The sequence below is a fragment of the Lepisosteus oculatus genome, chromosome 3 (assembly GCF_040954835.1).
Source record: "Lepisosteus oculatus isolate fLepOcu1 chromosome 3, fLepOcu1.hap2, whole genome shotgun sequence".
Lineage (NCBI taxonomy): Eukaryota > Metazoa > Chordata > Actinopteri > Semionotiformes > Lepisosteidae > Lepisosteus > Lepisosteus oculatus.
This window is the reverse complement of record NC_090698.1, coordinates 16,309,124-16,329,402: the sequence shown is the minus strand read 5'-3', so window position 1 is coordinate 16,329,402 and position 20,279 is coordinate 16,309,124. Positions and strand designations below refer to the sequence as shown.

Sequence of the window (20,279 nt, the reverse complement as noted above, 5' to 3'; positions counted from 1 at the left end):
CTACTATTCGTCTGTTCTCCTTCCAAAACTGCTAAACTCTTTAAGATGTTTTACTTAGGAAGAAGGGGACTTCATGGAGCTTGGAGTAATTTCAGTGCACTATTAATACTACAGCCTTGCCAAAGCAAACCTTGATTTATGCAACAGAGCAACAGGCAGTTGCAGGAAGTGACCTCTCCTAAGAAAGACAAGGCAATATATACAGTATAAAATACTGACAGGTCATATTGAAACTTCTGAATGCTGTCTGTGCAGAACAGCATAGAGACTCCAATTACTGTGATTTTACTGGCAATAGACTTGCTGTAACCAATTTGTGAAACCAGGAAAAAACTGACTTAGGCAAAACCCCCTAAACAATGAAAGAGAAGCTGAAAGAGATAGAAGAGAAGCTCAAAGAGAAGTGCTGCTAGCTGAGCTTTGAATTTGGCATTAAGGACAAGAGTTAGGACACTACCAAATACAGACACTACATACAGACACTACCAAACAGTTGTATGTATTAAAGTGAATTAATTAAGAAGTAGTGCACGGCAGTGGTAATGATCCTACATAAAGTCCACAAATGAGAGAAGGTCGTTCAGCTTCTCATCCATCTCCTCCACATGCTACACAGTCACTACTAGGAACAAACTCATTTCTACCCTATGCAAGGGACAAGATTAACAAATCAAATCTAACCTGTGTTTGTTGAAATCAGAGCACCTGGTGAACACCCACATGAGCATGGGGGGAACCCAGGATCCTAGATAGGGGAGGCAGTAGTGCTCACCACCACAGACCACGGCACTGTGCTGTCCACAAACACAGGATTACAAACCTAAAGAAAGTCACTGGAAAGTAGTGGAACTGCAGAAACCTTTCCAAATGAGACTTACAATGGCAACCACACAATGCACCATGCTGCTTTTAGCTAAATCCATCCATCCATCCATCCATCCATCCATCCACCTTCTATCCTGTTTATCCAGGACAAGGTCATGGCGGGAACCGGGCTTAACCAGGAAAGCAGCGGGCTCAAGCCAGGATTCACGCTGGTTGGGCAGACACAAATATGCACACCTTCACACCAGGGCAGTTTTTCCCAGAAGCCAATTAACCTTCCAGTATGTCTTTGAACTATGGAAGGAAATTGAAGCACCCAGAGGAAACTGGAAGAATTTATAAACTTCGCACAGATATCATCCCAGGTCTGAAATTGTCCCAGACCCCCAGCCCTACAAGGCAACAATGATAACCACTATGTCACTATGTCTCCCTAAACCCACCCACCCACTCAAAAAATCCCTATGGCCCATTTCATTTTTCACCTGGTAACAAGAGACTATCAGAAGGGGAATGCCAGAGAATGTGTCCACCCAGGCCACCCACTTCCTCCATCAATTACACATGCAATAATCGGTGACAGCTGCAGGACAGGATCAAAAGGAGGGAGAAAATTACCACAGCTCCTGGTTGCTGCCCCCACTCACATGACAGGGCAGTGTGCAGGGACAGTTAGCTGGGTTAATGGGGGGGTCTGGACCTGTTGTTTGATCTGCCGGGTGGACTGGCCTCATTATAGTGTTTGCAGGTCGGGCAATTCATAACAAAAGCAGCAGGAAGAAAGTGTTATACACGTTCAAATCCCCACAGTTAGCCAGATAATTGTATGCAGATGGCCTGCGCCACAATTCCCTTACAAAGTGGGAATTTCTTTTAAATTCTTTAGCGCAAACAACCCAGACTAAGCCTCCAACTGCAGAGCAATTTGATCCATTTCAGGTTTTTACAAGCTGCAGCATTTTGGCAATCCAAAATAAGGTCACGTGCAACAACTGATGAACAGCAGCCTGGAGATCTTAATCAGAAAATGGACAAAACTGCTCTTTAATGGGAACAATTACTTTTCCCATTACATTTCTTGTTTTTTTTTTTTCTTGGCTTAAAGGTTCATAGTCTAGTGCTCAGTTCCAGCTTGTGCTTTAAACTGATAATGTAGATAGGCAATTCAGCGTCCCTTAAGGATCTACTTTACATGCCAGAAGCCATTGTGAAAAAGCACAGAGATATACTAATCTTGAAGTTATTTAATCCTAATATTTGATAAAAAATCCACCCATCTGTTGTCAGAAGGCCAATCGTTCTAGTAAGGGTCAGGGCAACCCAGAAACTGGAGTACATCCGAGAAGCACAGAGCGCAAGGCAGGCCTGAGGAGCACATGACTGACTGCTCCCACCTGGATGGGACACCAGGCCACAATCGCCCATGACAGACGGGATGGATGAAGTATAAGAATTTAAGCAAAACAAAAACAAAAAGATGGTGGCCTGGGGGGGGTGGGGGTGGGGTTCTGGAGAGAGAGAGCCCTTATCTTTTTTGGCAGACGACAGCTACAGCAAATTGAAGAGAAGCTTTGTATCCAGTCTGGCTGCGACCCAGCGCGGATGTGTGCAACGCTTACTCCATCTGGTCTGTGTGACTGCCGAGTTCAGAGGAGTGAGAATGGCCAGCAGCTGCAGACAAGGAGATCTCTGGGAACGCCATTTGGAGGGAGGGAGGTGGGTGTGTGGGACTGCGCAGTGTCGCTTCTACAGATTTCTATGCTCGACAACTTTGAAAAGGAAGGGGGGCAAACTGCAAAGCGAAGTTACACACCTCATTCGTTTGGTGCTACTTGCTTCTTTTCTTTAAACCCCACCATGGCGGCTAACCCGTCACTGCCGTTTCGCTGCACCTTCAAACAAACCTCCAGCATGAGGCATTAAGCATGGTGGCCGAATTCTGCGGCTCATCTGTGCTGCTGTCAGGGAGGTGTGTGGGTGGCATTCTTCTCCCCCAGCAGCTCTGCGGTCGGCTGCTGTCTTTTGAAAGCCAAGCCATCGCATCCCACAGTGGTAAGCCTCAACATGGCAGGAGCTGACGGATCAGAGTACTCCACTTCCTACCTTCACAGCCCTGTTGTAATTCTCTCTCAGCAGGTCTGGTGATACAGCTCTTGCTCTGACCACATTTCCCCTGTGAACTAACCCTTGCAAGGAAAAGCAAATAAACAGCCATACTAGTCTATACTTAAGGCGCTTCGTTCTTATTTTAACATATTAGACAAGACTACCTGCCTGTAAACATCTTTTAACTTTAAAAAAATCCACAGATTGTGATGCATGAACTAGGACACTGGTTCCTAACTCCTGTGTCCTCAGGCTTTTGTTCCAGCTGAGACTGTAATCTAATTGTAGGCTATTAGATTTGAAAAGGCATACTTTTAAATTTACTTTCAGCTCTTTAAACATTGAAAGGGATTTAGAATTGGTATCAACCCGGTACCAGTTTCTAAGTTTCAGAACTCTCCTCATTAAGCAGAAGAAAAAAAAAATTACTGTAGACATGTCTGATACCGCGTCTCCACCTATGTTTATCACCTGTCAAAAGCTGTTCAGACTGCTATAAGGGAGCAAACTTACAAGTTCACAAGTTGTTTAGTTGAAGTTTTTGGAACGACAGGTTGCAAGCTCTATATTTTTTTAAACGAATGCATAAACAGTGCACAAAACTGTAAACACACATGCAGACAATTAGAGGCATCAATCTGAACCAGCGATTACCAGCTCAGATGAAAAGAAAAAAACAGCAGATACAGGGGTTCTCCAAGACCAGGTTTGGAACCTCTAAACTAGGAGATATATTTGACTATTTTTCCTATCATAGAACATTACAATTTCACAAAGAGATTTAGCAACCAAGTTCTGTGATTAGTAATTTTATATGATACCTGATGCTGCTCTATGCTTGCCTCAAAATCCCTATGTATTTTAAAATCTGTTTAAGAAGTTTAATGGATCATGAAACACGCACTATGACCCACTGCCATTTTAAATACCAATGGTTTAATAATATGAGATGCTACATCTTAATTTTTTTTCTGAATTAAAGAAAAACAATCTGTATATCACAAAGCAAGGCAGACTGATCAGAAATCTGGTTCACACAGAAATGCAAGTATAAAATTCCTAGAAACATTGCGGAAATAAATGTCTTTCACACTGCATCTCCCGATACAACAATTTTATCATCACCCTTTTGCATGCCCAGAGCGTGTGACATCACAAAATCAACTTGTCATTGGTATATCACTTTCCTTCTATTCCATCAACCATGTAAAATTGATGTGGTATCAAATAAAGTATAGGTTTCATGCTTTAGTGCGAAGACAGCAATCCAGTTTTTCAGAAGAAAATTATAACAAACTGCATAAACTGTACAAACATGATTTGCTTTCTAATTCTGTATATTGAAAGGTAAGAAACATGGGTAAGAAAGCTGAAAAACTGCAAAGGGTTGTATGTATCCCAATATTTTTCCAACTAAGAAACATTGCGATTCTGTCTGAACCTGTAGCTTAAAACCAATTCACACATTTGTTATCAAGTATAGATGTAATGCCCTGCTTGCAGAAGTGTAGTAAGCCACACTTAAATGACAAAATGGTCAGAATCTGGCAGCTACAATCTTGGCACATTCACATGAACGTGATCACACTACTCACTACATCACTACACTCCAGTCAGGTTTTGAGTTGATTTTTAAATCCTTCAACTTCTGTTTAGCGCTCTAAAATCCTTCCCAGTAGCTCACCAGTATCTAGCCAATATTTTAATGTGCCTTCTCCCCTCAATGTGACATTTTCTCTGCCCATACTGGTTTATTGTGTGTTCCCTTTGTATACTCCACTCTGGGGGTGACTTTTTTTATTGCTGTGCAACACCTGGAACTCTCTAAAGAATTCAGGGTCTCAACCACACTGGATGCTTTTAGGGTTGAGCTTAAAATGGCTAAAAATGAGCTTTTTTTCTGATCTGCCACAGATTTGTTTTTTGGCTTCATAATTTTCTTTACTTTTGTGTGATATACATATTATGTATTAAAAATATTCCAAAATTATTTATTTTAAACATGGTAAACAAGTTTATAAATAGTAATTTATTACTAATTTGTGTGATTCTTTTTCCACATCTGATATGACATGACATGTGATATGAGTAGTGTCAATTCTGCCATTCTTTGTCTGTCAGAGGACAACACTTCTGTCTGTAAGTGTAAGTACAAGACCCAAATCATTTTCAAGTTCAAAACAAGTATAGTAAAAGTATGATTTTCTGCTCATTCAATCGGCAAATATGCTAGATCTGGTAACAATTAAGCACATATTTAATTATTTTAGAACGTGCATACTGTGAATTCAGTTAAAAAACCCAAATGGCTTCAAATAATTGTCTCTGGCTCTAAGTCACTTCCTCTGCAGTTTAGCACTGTTAATCATACTATCCCACAACTGTTCTTGGTCGCTTGCTTTGGACTAAAGCTCAAGATGACAGCTGCTATCTCAACATAAAAGCAAACCAAAAGCCTATGTAGACAATCAGAAAGAAACAATCTCCTCACCCCGTAACGGAAGGTAAGAGAAATAAAACTGGCACCATAAAGCAGAAAACAAATCACTTAAACTAAAGAAGGCATGCTATTTTTTTTCTAAATGCAGCTTTTGTAAAAACACAAAAACACTCCCAGAATTTTGTAGGGATAGACTGGACGCATGACCTCATCCACACAGCTGGTGCGGTTGAAGCCATTTCTTTCCAGAGTGAAATGAAGTTAATGTTGGAAAATGAGGGTCGGCTCCGATAATGGGATTCTCGGAAATCACTGACATTGCTTCCTAAAGCTACAGAAAGCACAAACAGACACATAAGCACGGATACCGCTATCTCTCTGACCCAGCTCTCAACATCTACATGCGTAAAACACACTTACTGTATACAAATTTAAAGTGCAGAACAAATGGCTGGAGGCAGATTTGTAAACACTGAATCACAATATGACAACGACCAAGATCTTGCTTTATGTAAGTAAAACACTGAAATACAGGGTGACCTGCAAACAATGATACGGCCACCACTGTCCCCAGTTTTCTAACCTCCTGAGCTGTCAAGGAGGTTAAAAATATAAAAGCTCAGTTTTGATGTTCTCTTAAGGTAGCATATTATAAGAAAGCAATTAATGTTATGCATTTGTTTTCAAAACAATTTTCTACTTTAATGTATACTTGAAATATTTTGACCTGCATTTTTAACACGTATAAAGAATACTACACTATAGTTATTTCTGGTACAACATGAATTACAGATCCCTATATGTCACTTAAAACATGAATGCATTCAGAAAGAAAATTCACATCATACCTCAATACCTCAAAACACCTCAGTGGTTGGCTGAGATATTAAATGTATTACAATGACAAAATAATTGCTTCTTAAATTACTCTGCAGTCCAGCAAAAGAACAGGGCTAGATAGGATTTTTGTTTGGCTGCTGGTGGAGATTTTCTGAGTGTCCATTACAGAGAAATGCTTGTCATGAGATCCTCGTATTTCTGTGCCCTGGGCCAAAACCTTCTACAAACATAAAACATTTTCTTGATGCCACTGCATTTGATGATATGAGTGACTGCAAGAAAAATAAAAAAAAGATACAATTCCCGTTTTAGTATACAGTCTGCCAGAATTAAGTTCAAACGGAACGTTGCTTGTTTTTTTTTAAATTAAAATTCTCTAATTCTCTTTTACCTTTCAGGTCAGTCTCATACCCTTTCAGTGCACTGCAACATGAGAGCAGATTATTTCATCGCTACATGTTGCATTACGTAGTGAGCACCTGTCTCTCCCCTCTTTCTCTCCTTCTGCCTTCTTAGAGTGATCGAAGGCTCACAGAACAAGCAGATCTCACATCAGAGGGAATTACATGTACTCTGGAAAGCCAACAAAAGAACTAAACAATGGGGCAGGAGAATGGTGTTATTTAAGCCACTCTTTGAAATGGAAGTATCCCACACACAAGTTGAAGTCGGGGGCAAAAAAAAGGGCAGAAAATGTCACAAGTTTTTGATCCTAAAAGTTCCTAAAATGATAAACGGCACCTCAGACTGGAATGAAACTGGAGCTGTGGAAAAACCTGGTGAGGTCACCTATTTCAAGTGGAAAATTTGGGCTTCTGTGATGGACTTGTTTTTCTTTTGACTAAAAATAAGAGTCATCAGACAGCGAGAGACTTTGCTTACATAGCATTTCCTGGATCAGCTCTTTAATCAATTCAAGAACACCTGATTGTTTGCTTTCTTCCCTGTGTACTTTACTTCACTCGCAACTGGACAGAACACAAACTGCTTTCTAGCCAGAAACCAATGAAGATGGCTCATAAGCATGGATCAATAAACAGTATTTATAATGTTATACACACAGACCCATGCATATAATCATAAAAAACACAAATCCATTTTCCCACATTTACTATCCTCTTTTAATGCTTAGTAGGCTTCAAAAAATGAAATCCTTGGCTCAATTACTCTGTTTTGCACATTATGCACCTGAGCACCAGGATTGTTCCAACCTGCAATAGAATGACCAGAACAGGCTATGGACACAGGCACATTCATGCGGACATGTCCAGGGTGGCTAGGAACCACGTTTCCAATGCTCAGTGAAAATCTCTAACATGTCCCTCTGCAGATTTCTTTAAAGAATCAAATGCTAAATAACCAAAAATTATATTTCAGTTTTAAAAATGGGGAAAGTTCATGTGCCAGAACAAAGCAACATTAAAGATTTGATAAGGGCAAGCATGGCCAATGATTTGGCTTGTAAACGTCCGGCCAACCGCTTAAGAGATTCATCCTCACAAACATCAGACAATGGGACAGGCCCAAAAAGGTTTTCCCGACCAATGTCTCCCACACGCCAGATGAATCCTTAGAAGGGTGACAAGATAAATTTGATATAATATGGCCATTCAAAGGAACAGAACACAGGCTTTCAGGGCAATTATCATTCTAAGCATTTGCTATTTCCTTTCCAGCAGCAGTTATTTATTATAAGGACATGCGCTCACAGCAAAGCCCAAAAAGCACTCTCTTCTGGGAGACTGGAGTGTCTCTGTAGAGATCTGTTTAGTTCTGCTTCTCTGCGCTAAATAAAACAGCCTGGGGGCAGAAATTAAAACAGAAGATATGCATGCCGCAAAAGTAAAATAAGCAAAGACCTTTAGTTTTATAGAAATCAAAGTTTCTGAACATCCACCATTGCTGCTGTGACCTTGCAGTTCTATGGTTGCCATGTGAAGCATCTGCAAAAGCAGAAGTGCTTTTATACCTGTAATTTGTAGTTGCTGCAGTATTGGAAAGGAACCATCTATATTCTCATTCACTGTGTGTGGTGATCTAAAGTGGGCTCCTTTGATTTTATCTCTTTGGATCTACTTCATGTGGAAAAATGACAAAACATTTTTGGCACTATGTCGATGAGCTTGATTCCAAGTGTTTTTAAAAAGAGGTTTTTTTCCCCCGTTAAGGAACAAGAAAGAGGGTTAATCAGGAAGACCAGGAAAAGGAAATGGGTTGAGGGAAAGTTGGAAACTCTCTTGAAATTCCTTTGTTCCCCGGATTCCAGAAAAGAGGAATCTGACAAAAGCTGACCTTACCTATTTAATTTACAAAAACCAAAGGTTACTTTGTGTTTCTACAAGGCTAGGAATTAGGAACACGTCTCTCAACTAAAAGACTAAAGGTTCTAGAAGCAGCCAACCTGGGTCTAAAAGCCAACATACCTCACTTTCTTTCCCTGTTCCTGGAGCACCTTAACCAGCTCGGCAATGGGGTACTGAGCCTTGGCAGCACACAGACCATAACCTAGAAGAAAGAAGTTTAAATACATGAATCACAGAGAAAAGAAAAATGCAAAGCATTCACTTTGAAGATCCAGGTTCATAAAGCAAAAATAATCTTTAATTTTGATGTTAAACAGTTATACACTTTTAGCTATATGCATTCTGCAAATTATTTTCTCAGAAGTGTACAAACACCCTCTTCAAAGGGGCTCACATTTTGTTGTTAATTGGTGTGTCGACTTCTTTATGGCTCATGATCTTAATGATCTTAAGACCCGAGAAAGCAGTTCAGGTGCAGGTCCCACAGCAAATGCATCATATATGCAGATCTTTGGGATTAACACATTACCTACCTAGTACTGGCAATTTCTATGCCTGTATAACATTTGGTAATAAGTGGAAAGATGTCTTTACTCAGAAAAAACAGCATGTTTGCTAATCTTCTATTTGAATTTATCTATACATTTTTAAGCATACTTGTTCACATTAATTCTTCCGTAAGTTCTTAAAAGATAGCCATTTCTCTGTATAATACCAGGATTTCCTAACCTCATACACAGAAAGCTACACTAACATTTTATGTAATGTGGTTAACCTACCTCTTTAACACAGTCATCGATTAAACAGCTCATTTAACAAAATCTTCATGCACTGCTGCTCAACCCAGAGTGATTTTGTATTCTCGAGTAAAAAAACAACTTATGTACAGCTGATCTCTAACCCGAAACCTGCACCAAGTCCAGGTCTCTAAGATCTCCCAGGCGCAGCGTGGCTCTTGCAGAGCCTGTGCTTTGACTATGACTGACAACAATAAAAACCACTTCAGACAGAAAAATGTTCAAAACATTCTCAGAAAAGGCTCTTGTAAAACAAATTCTAAAAAAAACCGCAACTTGAAATGCATGATTGTGCTCCCCAAAGTTTGGAGTTAAAAAGAAAAATGTGAGGTTGACTTGACAGTAGAAGGCCCTACCTTCCCACGTTGGTTTTTTTTACATGAGGAAGGAGCTAGCCCTGGTTTTAGGAGCTGCAATCCAGCAGGTGGCACAGCTCATAGTAAGTGGTTCATTTGTGAACAACTACTTGTAGACCAGTCGTATCCCCTTGTTTTCTTGATCAAAATGCTTTTTTTCCCCCAAAACAATCTTGAAGGGTGACCTAAAAGTATGTGCTAGATTTTTTACACTCCAAGGCAAACCCTTACCTTACAGCAGGGTTTTCCAATCCTGGTCCTAGAGACCTACACACGTGCTGGAATTTGTTACAGCCAGCCTCTCAGTTACACAACTGAACCCTATTAATTCAATTAAATATTTGGATTAACTTGACCTGTTTGAAGTAAATAGTGTTTTATTGGCTTCTGGAAGCAGAAGCAAGTATATATATATTTAAGCAATATTCACATATGCCAGAGAACTAAGGTTACTTTAAATCTTCATTTCTGCTGAAGGTCTGAGCCATGATGCAGATTATTGAAAAATGCCAGAATATTCTATGCCCAAGACCACTGCAACTAAATTGGACTGCAGCTGACAGCTTTAATTTCAGTTATTTTTTGAGAGCTCTACATAAACATACAGTGCATAGCAAATACAAAGATTTAAATGAACTGGAAGAGCTGCTCTCTTCTTGATCAGTACTAAGTACTAAGTCAGAGTAATAACTTTCATCTTCAAAGAATGAAAATCACCAGGACCATGCTATACAGCCTGTGTCTGGCAACAAGTACAGAAGTGTTAGTAAAGAACTGAAAAAAATAAGTTCATGTATGGTTTATAGATAATGTTATGCAATTTCCATTAAATATTTCCATTAAATTATTCCACATGTCCTATATCACTCCCCCATCTGCCGTGTATGAAAAAAACAAAAAGGAGATAATTTCACATAAATCTTCACGGGAAACATCTGCATTTTTCTTCTGACTGGCTTACTGTGCATTATTCATTTTTTTGTGGGAGGAAAAAAGCTCAGAGAAACTTAAAAATAAATACTGCCAATTCAAACAATCAATTTCGGTGTCTGTTCTTTGGTAGAGCTGCCACAACTGTTCAATAATTGCTTTAACATCGCATGTAATATCTTCGGTCTGTAGAAGTTTATGTGAATTTTTCTCGTTTATGACAGTTCTTCAATAGTTTTTTTTCTGGAGGATTATTCATTAACATAACAAAAACAACAGCCCAGACAAATTCCGTGGGCTCATTTGAAAGGCTTACAAAGTCTGTCTTCTGGTGTCAATCACTATGAGTGGAAACATACCTACTGAGGTAGTACCCAACATCCTTAAGTTCTGATCTTTGAGAGAAACAAAAGTCCATGCTAGGAATGAAACCCTGCATACCCATTTCACCGATTCCACCGTATCTGTTCTTATCTGTTAACCACTTTATCGAATTCAGGGTTGCAGGGGAGCTGGAGCCTACCCTGGCAAATAAAGGGTGCAAGGTGGAGTACACCCTGCATGGGACACCAGTCCATTGGAGGGACACACAAACATGCACACACTCACACCTAGGGCTTATTTTCCCACAAGGCAATTAGACTACCAGTATGTTTTTTTCAGTAAATGTGCTGCTGAACATCTTCTATACATTTTTGGACTGTGGGGGGGAAACTCATGCGAACATGGGGAGACCACACAAACCCCATGCATATAGCAATCCAGGAATTATACCACTGCACCACCATGCCATCCACGCCAAAGATGTCCATTCCATTGCTAGGTTGTGTCCCCTTTCAAACTTGCTTTGACAATGTAATTTAGAAGGCACGTTCTGACAGGCTAAAAGTGTTGAACTACAAGGAGACCTGATCCAAGTATTCAAAACCCTCAAAGTCAACAGATTTCTTCAGAAACAACAGGTAACGTTTTCAGAAACAAACGCAAACCAGAGGACATAAGTTTAAACTATATGGAACTTAGTGCATTTAGAATGGAGAACAGGAGGCACTTTATGCAACGGTTGTGAGAGTATGGAACAAGCCACAGACGTTGTTGAAACTGACTTCAAGAAACATCTGAACGGGATGCTCAAATTAATAAGTTACTAACAACCAAACGGATTAGACGATTTACATACTATCCTATCATTTGTAACCACGCTAACGCTGTTAAAGGCATGTGTTAAGCTAATTGCGTGTTAACACAGACAACACGGGACTTATTGACAGATCTGTGCCCATATCCAAATCTGTTCTTTTGAAGAAAGCAAAACAATTACAACGATCTGTTCCTTTCCAGTAGGGAACATCAGATCAATGTATGACAGGAGCATTAAGTTTTATTCCTTTAAGGCTGTAATCCTGCAGGTTCTATGGGTAATGCACAATCATCAATAGTAAAGAGACAATCAATTAATTTAATTTAACCAGAAGAAAGAAAACAGCCAAACCTTTGTGTTTCTCCTTTTCAGCATGGATTTAACTTGTTCCTTCTCAATCAATTAACTGTTTGACTTATTGATTCAAATAAATCATTTAGGGTTGGAGGAGACAAAGTAGCCCTGAAGGATATGGAAATGAATTATTGATGGTAGAGGGTGTTACAGCAGCCTGTAGTATCCCGTCTAAGGGCTAAAGAACCCACATCAGACTATTTAAAGGATTCAAATTCTGTGACTGACAGAGTGGCAAGTGAATTAGAGGAATGAGGGCTTCCTCTCTGGCTGCCACCGAAGCACACATCGGTACTTCAACAGGGAACAAAGACGCTGTTGTGGAGTAAATGACTGGACCCAGGAAGATCAAACTCCGAGAACAAAAAAAGCGAAGGTCAGTAAAGTTGCTGACTAGCCTGGATTTCAAACTGCCAGCTGACAGGCTTTGGTTTCATGGAAGAATTGCTATATTGTGTTTGGCCCTCCAGTCTTGTTTATGTTGGTTGTTCTTTTTTCTCTATTAAATTAAAAGCTTTTAACTTGACTTTCTCGGCTCACCATCTGTCTTCTTTGCCGCCCTGATAGAACCATAACCTGTTAACTTTCAAACACCTCTGTTCAGCAATAAACCAAGCTGACATCATATTGTAGATGAAATTATGTTATTGGACCCTTTAGGTCTATAGACACCAAAGAGGACCATGAAAACCAAGGTTAACCTTCCTTTAGGATAGGACAACTTAAAAAATAAATCTATCTACAAAGGCCACATTTTGCTTTCCTGTCACCTTGCCCAAAAAAATGAAATGCCCATTTTGAGGAAAGGCTACATAAGATCTCTAACTTATTTATTCAGAATAAGTCTGAATATTGCAGCAATATTTTTTTACCATTTTAAAGCTCACACACAAGCACTCAGAAGACTTTGTTGTAACCATCTGGTAGCATCTGGAGTTCCATGCTGAAGATGGAAATGGAGCCAGAGCAAATACAACCATGAACCTAATATTACATTTTAAAAGTCAATTCGCATAACAGGATTAAAGAAGCATCAGTCAGTTTAATCTATCTTGGGGCTTTGGGACTTGCTGGGCATTCATAGCTAATATAAAGGGATCAGGAAGGACTCAATAAAACAAAGAACATTTATTGACAGATCAGAATATTTTACATGCTTCCAAGCGGGTCCCTACTGACATCCAATAATCATGTAACTAATATAACAGCAAGCTTCATCTCTTAATTTAATTGTCATTCTTCCAAAGCAGCTCAGAAGGCCGCAGGGCTTTACAGAGGCTGCAGGATGGAGGTTGGATGCAATCAAAACGGTTTATATGAAACCTTGGAAGTAAAAATAAATGTGACTCAATACCCAGGCTTTTCTCTCCCTTAGGCTGCCGTTTAATACAAAAAAAAAACTATTTACAGGAAGAAATGAAACTATGAAATTTCAACCTTATTTTTGGCTTTTTAGCAAATTTGACTGTTTCTTTTAGGCCTTTTCTAGGAAATCACATGATGTGAAAATCTGTATTTTGGCCAGATGACTGGCACCCAGTTGCACATTAATCCCTGGTCTGATGGGTACAGTACCTGGAGTGATGATAATGCTGTTGGCCTCCTTGATCATCTCTACAGTTTGGTCCAGGTTGACCTCTGTATGGGTGCCGGTGATTTCCATAGGCTTTCCAGTGCCTGTAGATGATGTTCCATATCCTCCGAGGATCACATTGGCCAAGGAACGGTTCATAGCCTGTTGGCAACAGCACCGACCATCAGCCCCTGGACAGATCTCATCACTTCCACCTTAGGTACTGTCATAATTTAGATTTTTGCTTTTGACATCTATAGTTTAAGGTACACTTGTGTGTTGTTCACATAGCAACAGTTTCATCATAACTCAATGGAGTAAAAAATACATGATATGATGTATTTTAGGACAGGATTAGAGTCCATCCCATGTGAGTGATATGATATTTCTGTACATGGATGCAACTGAAGGGCCAGCATCTCTGCCTAAATCCTCCTGTGCAAAAGCTCTGTTCATACTCGTTCAAGTACTGCACACTTCCCAGAGAACATATCTGCAGTCACTGGAGGCTAAAAATCTATATATATTAAAAGATAAGAATGTGCTATGCTATATCAGCATGAGTGTTGCACAGAACCAAATAGAGGTTAAAGAGCTAGACTGGGAGGACAAAGAAAAGAGAATGGGTGGGGAGTGTAAAGGCTAGGAGGCTTAATAAATGTAAATCAGGGTGTCAAAATCTAAAGAAGGACAAAAGACTGCAGAATTTATTTATGCATATAAGAAGACTGAAAGCATATTGCACCACCTTCACCCACTATGAAGTGCTGCCCCTACCTAGGTGACTCATAAGAGTCATTCTGTACCAGCAGCCCCAATCGTCTAGGGGCACTGCAATTTATTATTTTTTAGAAATTACTGATAAACATACCAGTAAATTACTGATAACATGCCATGACCATGGCAGAAACCACAAGAAGAAATGGCTTGTTTCTTTATTCTGTGAAGCAATGTATGAGAGAGCATCTTGTCTAATTTAATAACAATAACAGTGCCTCCTTGTGGAAATGAAAGTGCATTTCCCAACCATTCGATATACTGAAAGGGAACTAAAATCTTGTGTGTTCAGATTCAGTGAAACAGGGTCCCCAAGGATTTATAGTTTCTGACATAACCAGGAGCAAAGTCCACTCACATCTCCAGACACTCCAATGTTTCTATGTAGAGCCAGGATTTTTTTGGGGAATCTCAATGCTAAATTGCAGAAGATAAGTAAGCTCCCACACACAACTAAGATCTTTTCAAATTATTTTTACTATTTAAAAACAACATTTCAATTGAAATGCCGTTTCTAGGGAGCTCATCTGAGAGATTTTCTGCAATGGATTTTGAGTGGAAATTGACTTAAAAAAGATTGCCTGCATTAGCTCAATTTCCCAAAATCAATATTTAAAATTTAAATATTTTAACAGGGTGACTTTCAAAAATCTTTTCTTCTCCCTTTTCTTAATTTAAAACCCAGCAATATTCCCATTGATATAGCTAAATAAGAACATATTTATAAAGAAACAAATGTTTCCTTTGCAAAGATCATTGAATGGAATCGCTTTACAAACATCTAGTTGGAATTATATATTAACCGTTTGTACATGTGAGAAATATGTGAGATATTTGGGCTTTTTACTGCGTGACATCAATTTGTCTAAAGATTGGAAACTTTGTCAACTGCATTAAGTCTGCTGAGCTATAGGTGTGCCCAAAAGAGAGTCTCACCTTGGAATAAAGATAAAGAACTACACCTTCCAAGGTTTTAATAAAACTCTCCTGTTACAGATGTCCCTAAACATGTGAATACAGAATCTTGCTGGGTAGCAGCTGTTGGTCCCCATTGAGTGAACTCACTCAGCCCCAGGGTCACCACAAGCTAATTCTTGTAGCAGTGTGGGGACATGTGCAGACCCACTCAGGGCATGCCTGGAGACAGCTGTGGCCAAGCTCAGTGGAAATCAGGAGCACCTCAGCCACGTGCCTGCCTGCTATCCTTACCACACACATGATGTAGGAGAGGATGGCGCCAGAGGAGCCGATGAGAGCGCCCACGATGGTCAGCAGGTTGTTATTGAGCAGGAAGCCCTCGGCGCACAGCGCCCAGCCCGAGTAGCTGTTCAGGACTGTGATGACCACCGGCATGTCCGCTCCTCCGATGGCTGCAGTCAGGGTCACGCCCTGGGAGGGAGAGGGGAAGATTAGGAGACGCACACACATAGGCGTCAGCAGTTGGCTAGGAGCCCTCCTTGGAAAAGAAGGCGGAAAAAGGGAAGAGCCATCTTTGCACGCATCAAGCACTTGGGCGTTGAAAGCCCCATTTTACGTGGCAAAGCTCATTTCCTTTCAATCAGACTGACAGAATGTTTTTACAGTCAATTTTACTGCTTTTCAGGCACTTCAGAAAATATATCATCCTAATAAAAGCAGTAAAATATCGAAGCAAACTTTTAGTCTTGCGACAGATGATTACTAGTAGAAAAAGTGCTTTGGTAGAAAACCAGACTAGTGTAGACTTCCAGAGCTTTTTTCACTCCCTTACAAGACCAGCTCATCTTTTTCACACTGTAGCTAACTTTCCAAAGCCAGATTTAATAGAAAAAAAAAGATTTTTAATAAAATAACTGCATTATCTTTTCTAAATTTGTCTTTAATCTTATTGCAGTTAGTTTCTGAAAATAGCTCCGCTTTTTTAACAGCATTAAGGCTGTCTGAAATCTCACTGCAGATCTTTACTGTGAAATACATGGATAAAGAAAATGCTTGTTATTGCAAGAACATAGGCACATACTCTGAAAATGTGTATATTACTGAGCAGCCTTAAACCATTACTAAAATGCCAAAAATTTAACAGCAGTTAATGTTAGAAATGACTGAGATGTCCTGCATAGGACAGTCGGTCCCACAGACTCCAAATGGCAATGCGCATTACATAAACTCCTGCTGCAGAAGAACACTGCATCGACCTAAACTAAGCATAAACGTAGTGCACATAATCACTGGAAAAAAAGCAGGTCCCATAAAAATTTTAAAGGACTCAACATGTTTCCAAAAATATACAGCTTGCACTCAAACACCTAGACCAGACTACAATCTTTTATTTTATTAAGCATTCCTTGCAAAAACATTTAAATAAATTTATATGAATTCAGGACCCACTTCACAAGAGAAGAAACAGAACACATATTTTAGATCTGTTTTTCCAATAGGGTTTGGAAGCTGAGAGAACAAAGTATATTGTTCTGGTAATTGGAAGGGGGGCAATGGAGGTGTCTTAAGAATCTAGAGAAAATGGTTAACAACTGGCTAGTATCAACAACTGTATCTCTCAGGTGCATCACAGGAAGAAAGGAACAGAGGTGTTCACTGAGTTGTACTCTGTGTGAGACACATTGATCAAATGAATCTCTTCAAAAGCTTTCCTTGGTTAAGTAAGATCTGGGTAAATGATTAAGGATCATCAACAGTCTGAAACAGAAGATAAAATATAGAGGCAGGCACAGAGATACAAGAGAGATTAAAGGACACAGGAAGAGACAGAAAGACACAAGGAGAGAGATGGAAGCATGGAGCTCTCGCCTGGCACTTGTCCTGCTCATGCGTAAAGACCAGATTCTAGTTAAGTATTTGAACCTTGTTAAGTCGGCTTGCCTCTTAACGATGATTTCCTAGAGAGCCCCTAGGTGAAAAATGGTCTCTTATGATCAGTGGACGAATTTTTAGAATAGAGAGATAGGTTTCCCATTCACTTTCTAGCATCCAGATATATAACAGAGTGATTTAACGGAAGGTAGTATTATTTAGTTTAGAAGGCAGCTTTATCTCACTTGTTCGGCCATGTGGGTGTTATATAGATCTTTGAATACTTGGTAGCAGTCTGGGGTTTTTCTGGCTGGTCTGGACTCTGGGGCGCCTTGTTTATTGTGTAACTTGTTTGTTGTATGTTGTGTAGTGTTTTTTAGTGTGTGTCACTGCTTAACCAAGTGTGCCTGATTTATTATTATTTTAATTAAAGCTATGCTAGAGAACAAAGATCTCAAGTGCTTTAAATCACACCAACCACTTGGTTATATTCTTGGCGTAATCTTTACAGATCGGGGGTTATAATGATTTATTTTACTTATTGATTATCCCGCTCAGTCTATTTTATGTATTTCTCTTTTTATAAACCCCCTATTTGGAACAGTAAGTTCGAATAATTTACTTTTGTATAATAACTGTAGTCTTAACTACAATTTTGGGCACGACTGAATCCTCTACACAGGAACTATAAAGGCAAGATGCAGCTGAAGAAACCTGTTCCCAGTTTGAATTGCCATTCCTCAGCCAGGGACATCAACAGACATTGAACACCATAGGCAAGTTGACTACTGAGATGAGAAGACTGTATCCAAACTCCATTTTCTTTGCTGGTGCTGAATTATGGATTATCTGTTGCCTTGTATAAGCAATTGGAAAGATGTTGTAGAACCACAAGAAAAAATAGCTTTCCACCATTTACTCATAAAATTTAGCTGATGAGTCCAGCTGTCTTTTTTTTTTAAATCTTATTACGTGTTTTCATCTTCCAAAACACACAACATAATTCTTCATTCCAAAATAATGATCTCAATATTGCATTACTGCATTACATTTATAAAGAAACAATATAATCACATTACATTTTAAATTGTTTTCTTAATCATCACTATGTCTTTTATACTATTATGTCTGTCTCAACAGAAGGGATTGACTGTATTTAGTCAGTATCATTTACAATGATTGGGTATTTTACTAAGAAATTACTTTATGTATTTATTTTGAGGTTAACTCTTCCCCTGTCGCAGGTCATTAACCAGCAGAAAAGCTTCCCTGTCTAGACATGCCCACTCAGGGCTGTTTGGCCTGGCTGTAAATGAGACACAAGACTGCTGGCTGATGTTCACCTGAGGTGCAGCTGAACCACAGTGGAAAAGCCTTCCAGCTACACCCCAGCCAGTCCGGCCAGCGCAGCTGTGACTGGAAAACAGCAGTGGAAACAGGGTACAAGATATCTTGCTTTTAAGACTTGCCTAATGTGTTACACACCAGCAAAAAAATTTCTCAGGTAATCAGATTGACAGGTAATCACAACCACATCGAAACAGCCAGAATCCAGGGTGGTTTTCAAAGTAATGGCCCTTGAATTCCATCTTCGGTGGAATGCTCTTTAAGTAAGTCAAGCATTTCTAAGGATAAAAAACAAAAACTTTTCTGACATTTAATTGTTCTTCCAAAGTCTTACTGTAAAACATCTTCTATTTACCTTGCGTTTAACACTATATGAAATGCTAAGCCTCCGAAATTTTTAATAAGACTTTTAATTTGATAAAACAAACATAAAAATATATTTGAAACTTCATCTATGTTGTAGTGTAGAAAGTTTAGCTGCCAGAATTTGCATTCTGTATCTTTAGCTTTTGTATGCTTATTGTCCTGATATCAATTTAATTATTTCTAGAGAAATAATGCACTGATTAAAGAGCACTGTTCAAGAGACTTTAAGACTGGAATTTAACATTCTTCCTTTAAAAATGTTTTCTCATTATTTAAAATGTATAGCTATAGCTGTGTTTATCTGCATTGCAAATCTAAATCAACGAATTGTTTTCAGTAGCTATTTTGTCATTCAGATACTAACTTATTGTACATGCATATTTTTTAATCAATGTGTATGTTTATACATCCTTAAGTTTCATTACTCTTCCATACTCAGGAGTAGCCACTGGGGAATCAGGGGTATTTTTTTTAGTTATTAATATGTGCATGTGGTGAGACGAGAGATTATATGATAAGCCTGAATCCTCAGAGCAACTGGATTTTTTATATTTGTATCTTTAGTGTCAACCTAGGTCAGGTGCATGTTGTTGCCAACTTATCTTGAGAGAGCAGCATGTTGACTCACTTCCTCGTTTACCTCACTTCGTACTAATAAACGTCAAGTGAAAGGCAGAGCCATATGCTTACCATGATGGCGGAGAGCGCCGACACTGAGCCGAGGCAGGTGATGCCCATAGTGTAGCTGGGATCCATCATGTAGGGGATCATGCCACCCACGCTGGCTGCTAGCAGCCCTGCGTTCAGGGCGTGACGTCCTGGCAAAATCAGTGGCGCTGAGTTCAGGATTCCTTTAGGAGAGACAACATCAGGTTTAACACTGAGGCAGTTCCCAAGCTACTCGCTGAATAGCCCCTCACCATCGGAGACCTGCTTCCAAAGAAACTGCTAAGTCTATTATTCTGTTCTATTACACTGTGTGTACAGACTCACTCCCTAAAGCAATACATCTGTCCAATCAAAGAAAATATTAATTTCCCGGTGAACAATTAAAATGCCACCTAAGCGACATCGCACACTTAACCCCATCATTACAACTGAGAAACGTGGTTTTCGTGAAGGTTTCGTGAAACTGGATGCACTATTAACAGACTTCATTTAATTTTAACCAGGGTCGACAGGAAGTGATGAGAATTATTAGAGGTTTGTGCTGCACTGTGTGGCACGATTAGATGTGTGCATGAGAAATGGGGATGAGGGGAACAGTGCAGACGAGGTAGAATGATCTGAAAATATGCAATCTTGGCACCGGGAGGCATTCAGCCTTCTAGAGC

General features: G+C 39.5%; 1 protein-coding gene across 1 annotated transcript in view; it reads right to left on the bottom strand.

Moving 5' to 3' along the window:
- Window positions 1-20,279, bottom strand: part of nnt (nicotinamide nucleotide transhydrogenase) — a 61,867-nt gene that overhangs the window by 9,073 nt on the left and 32,515 nt on the right. The window contains exons 16-19 of the mRNA XM_006627234.3: window positions 19,636-19,796; window positions 15,652-15,831; window positions 13,668-13,827; window positions 8,635-8,716 (exon numbers count right to left, since the gene is read on the bottom strand). Coding sequence (XP_006627297.1) covers window positions 8,635-8,716; window positions 13,668-13,827; window positions 15,652-15,831; window positions 19,636-19,796 — 583 coding nt within the window. The remainder of the gene's footprint in view (window positions 1-8,634; window positions 8,717-13,667; window positions 13,828-15,651; window positions 15,832-19,635; window positions 19,797-20,279) is intronic.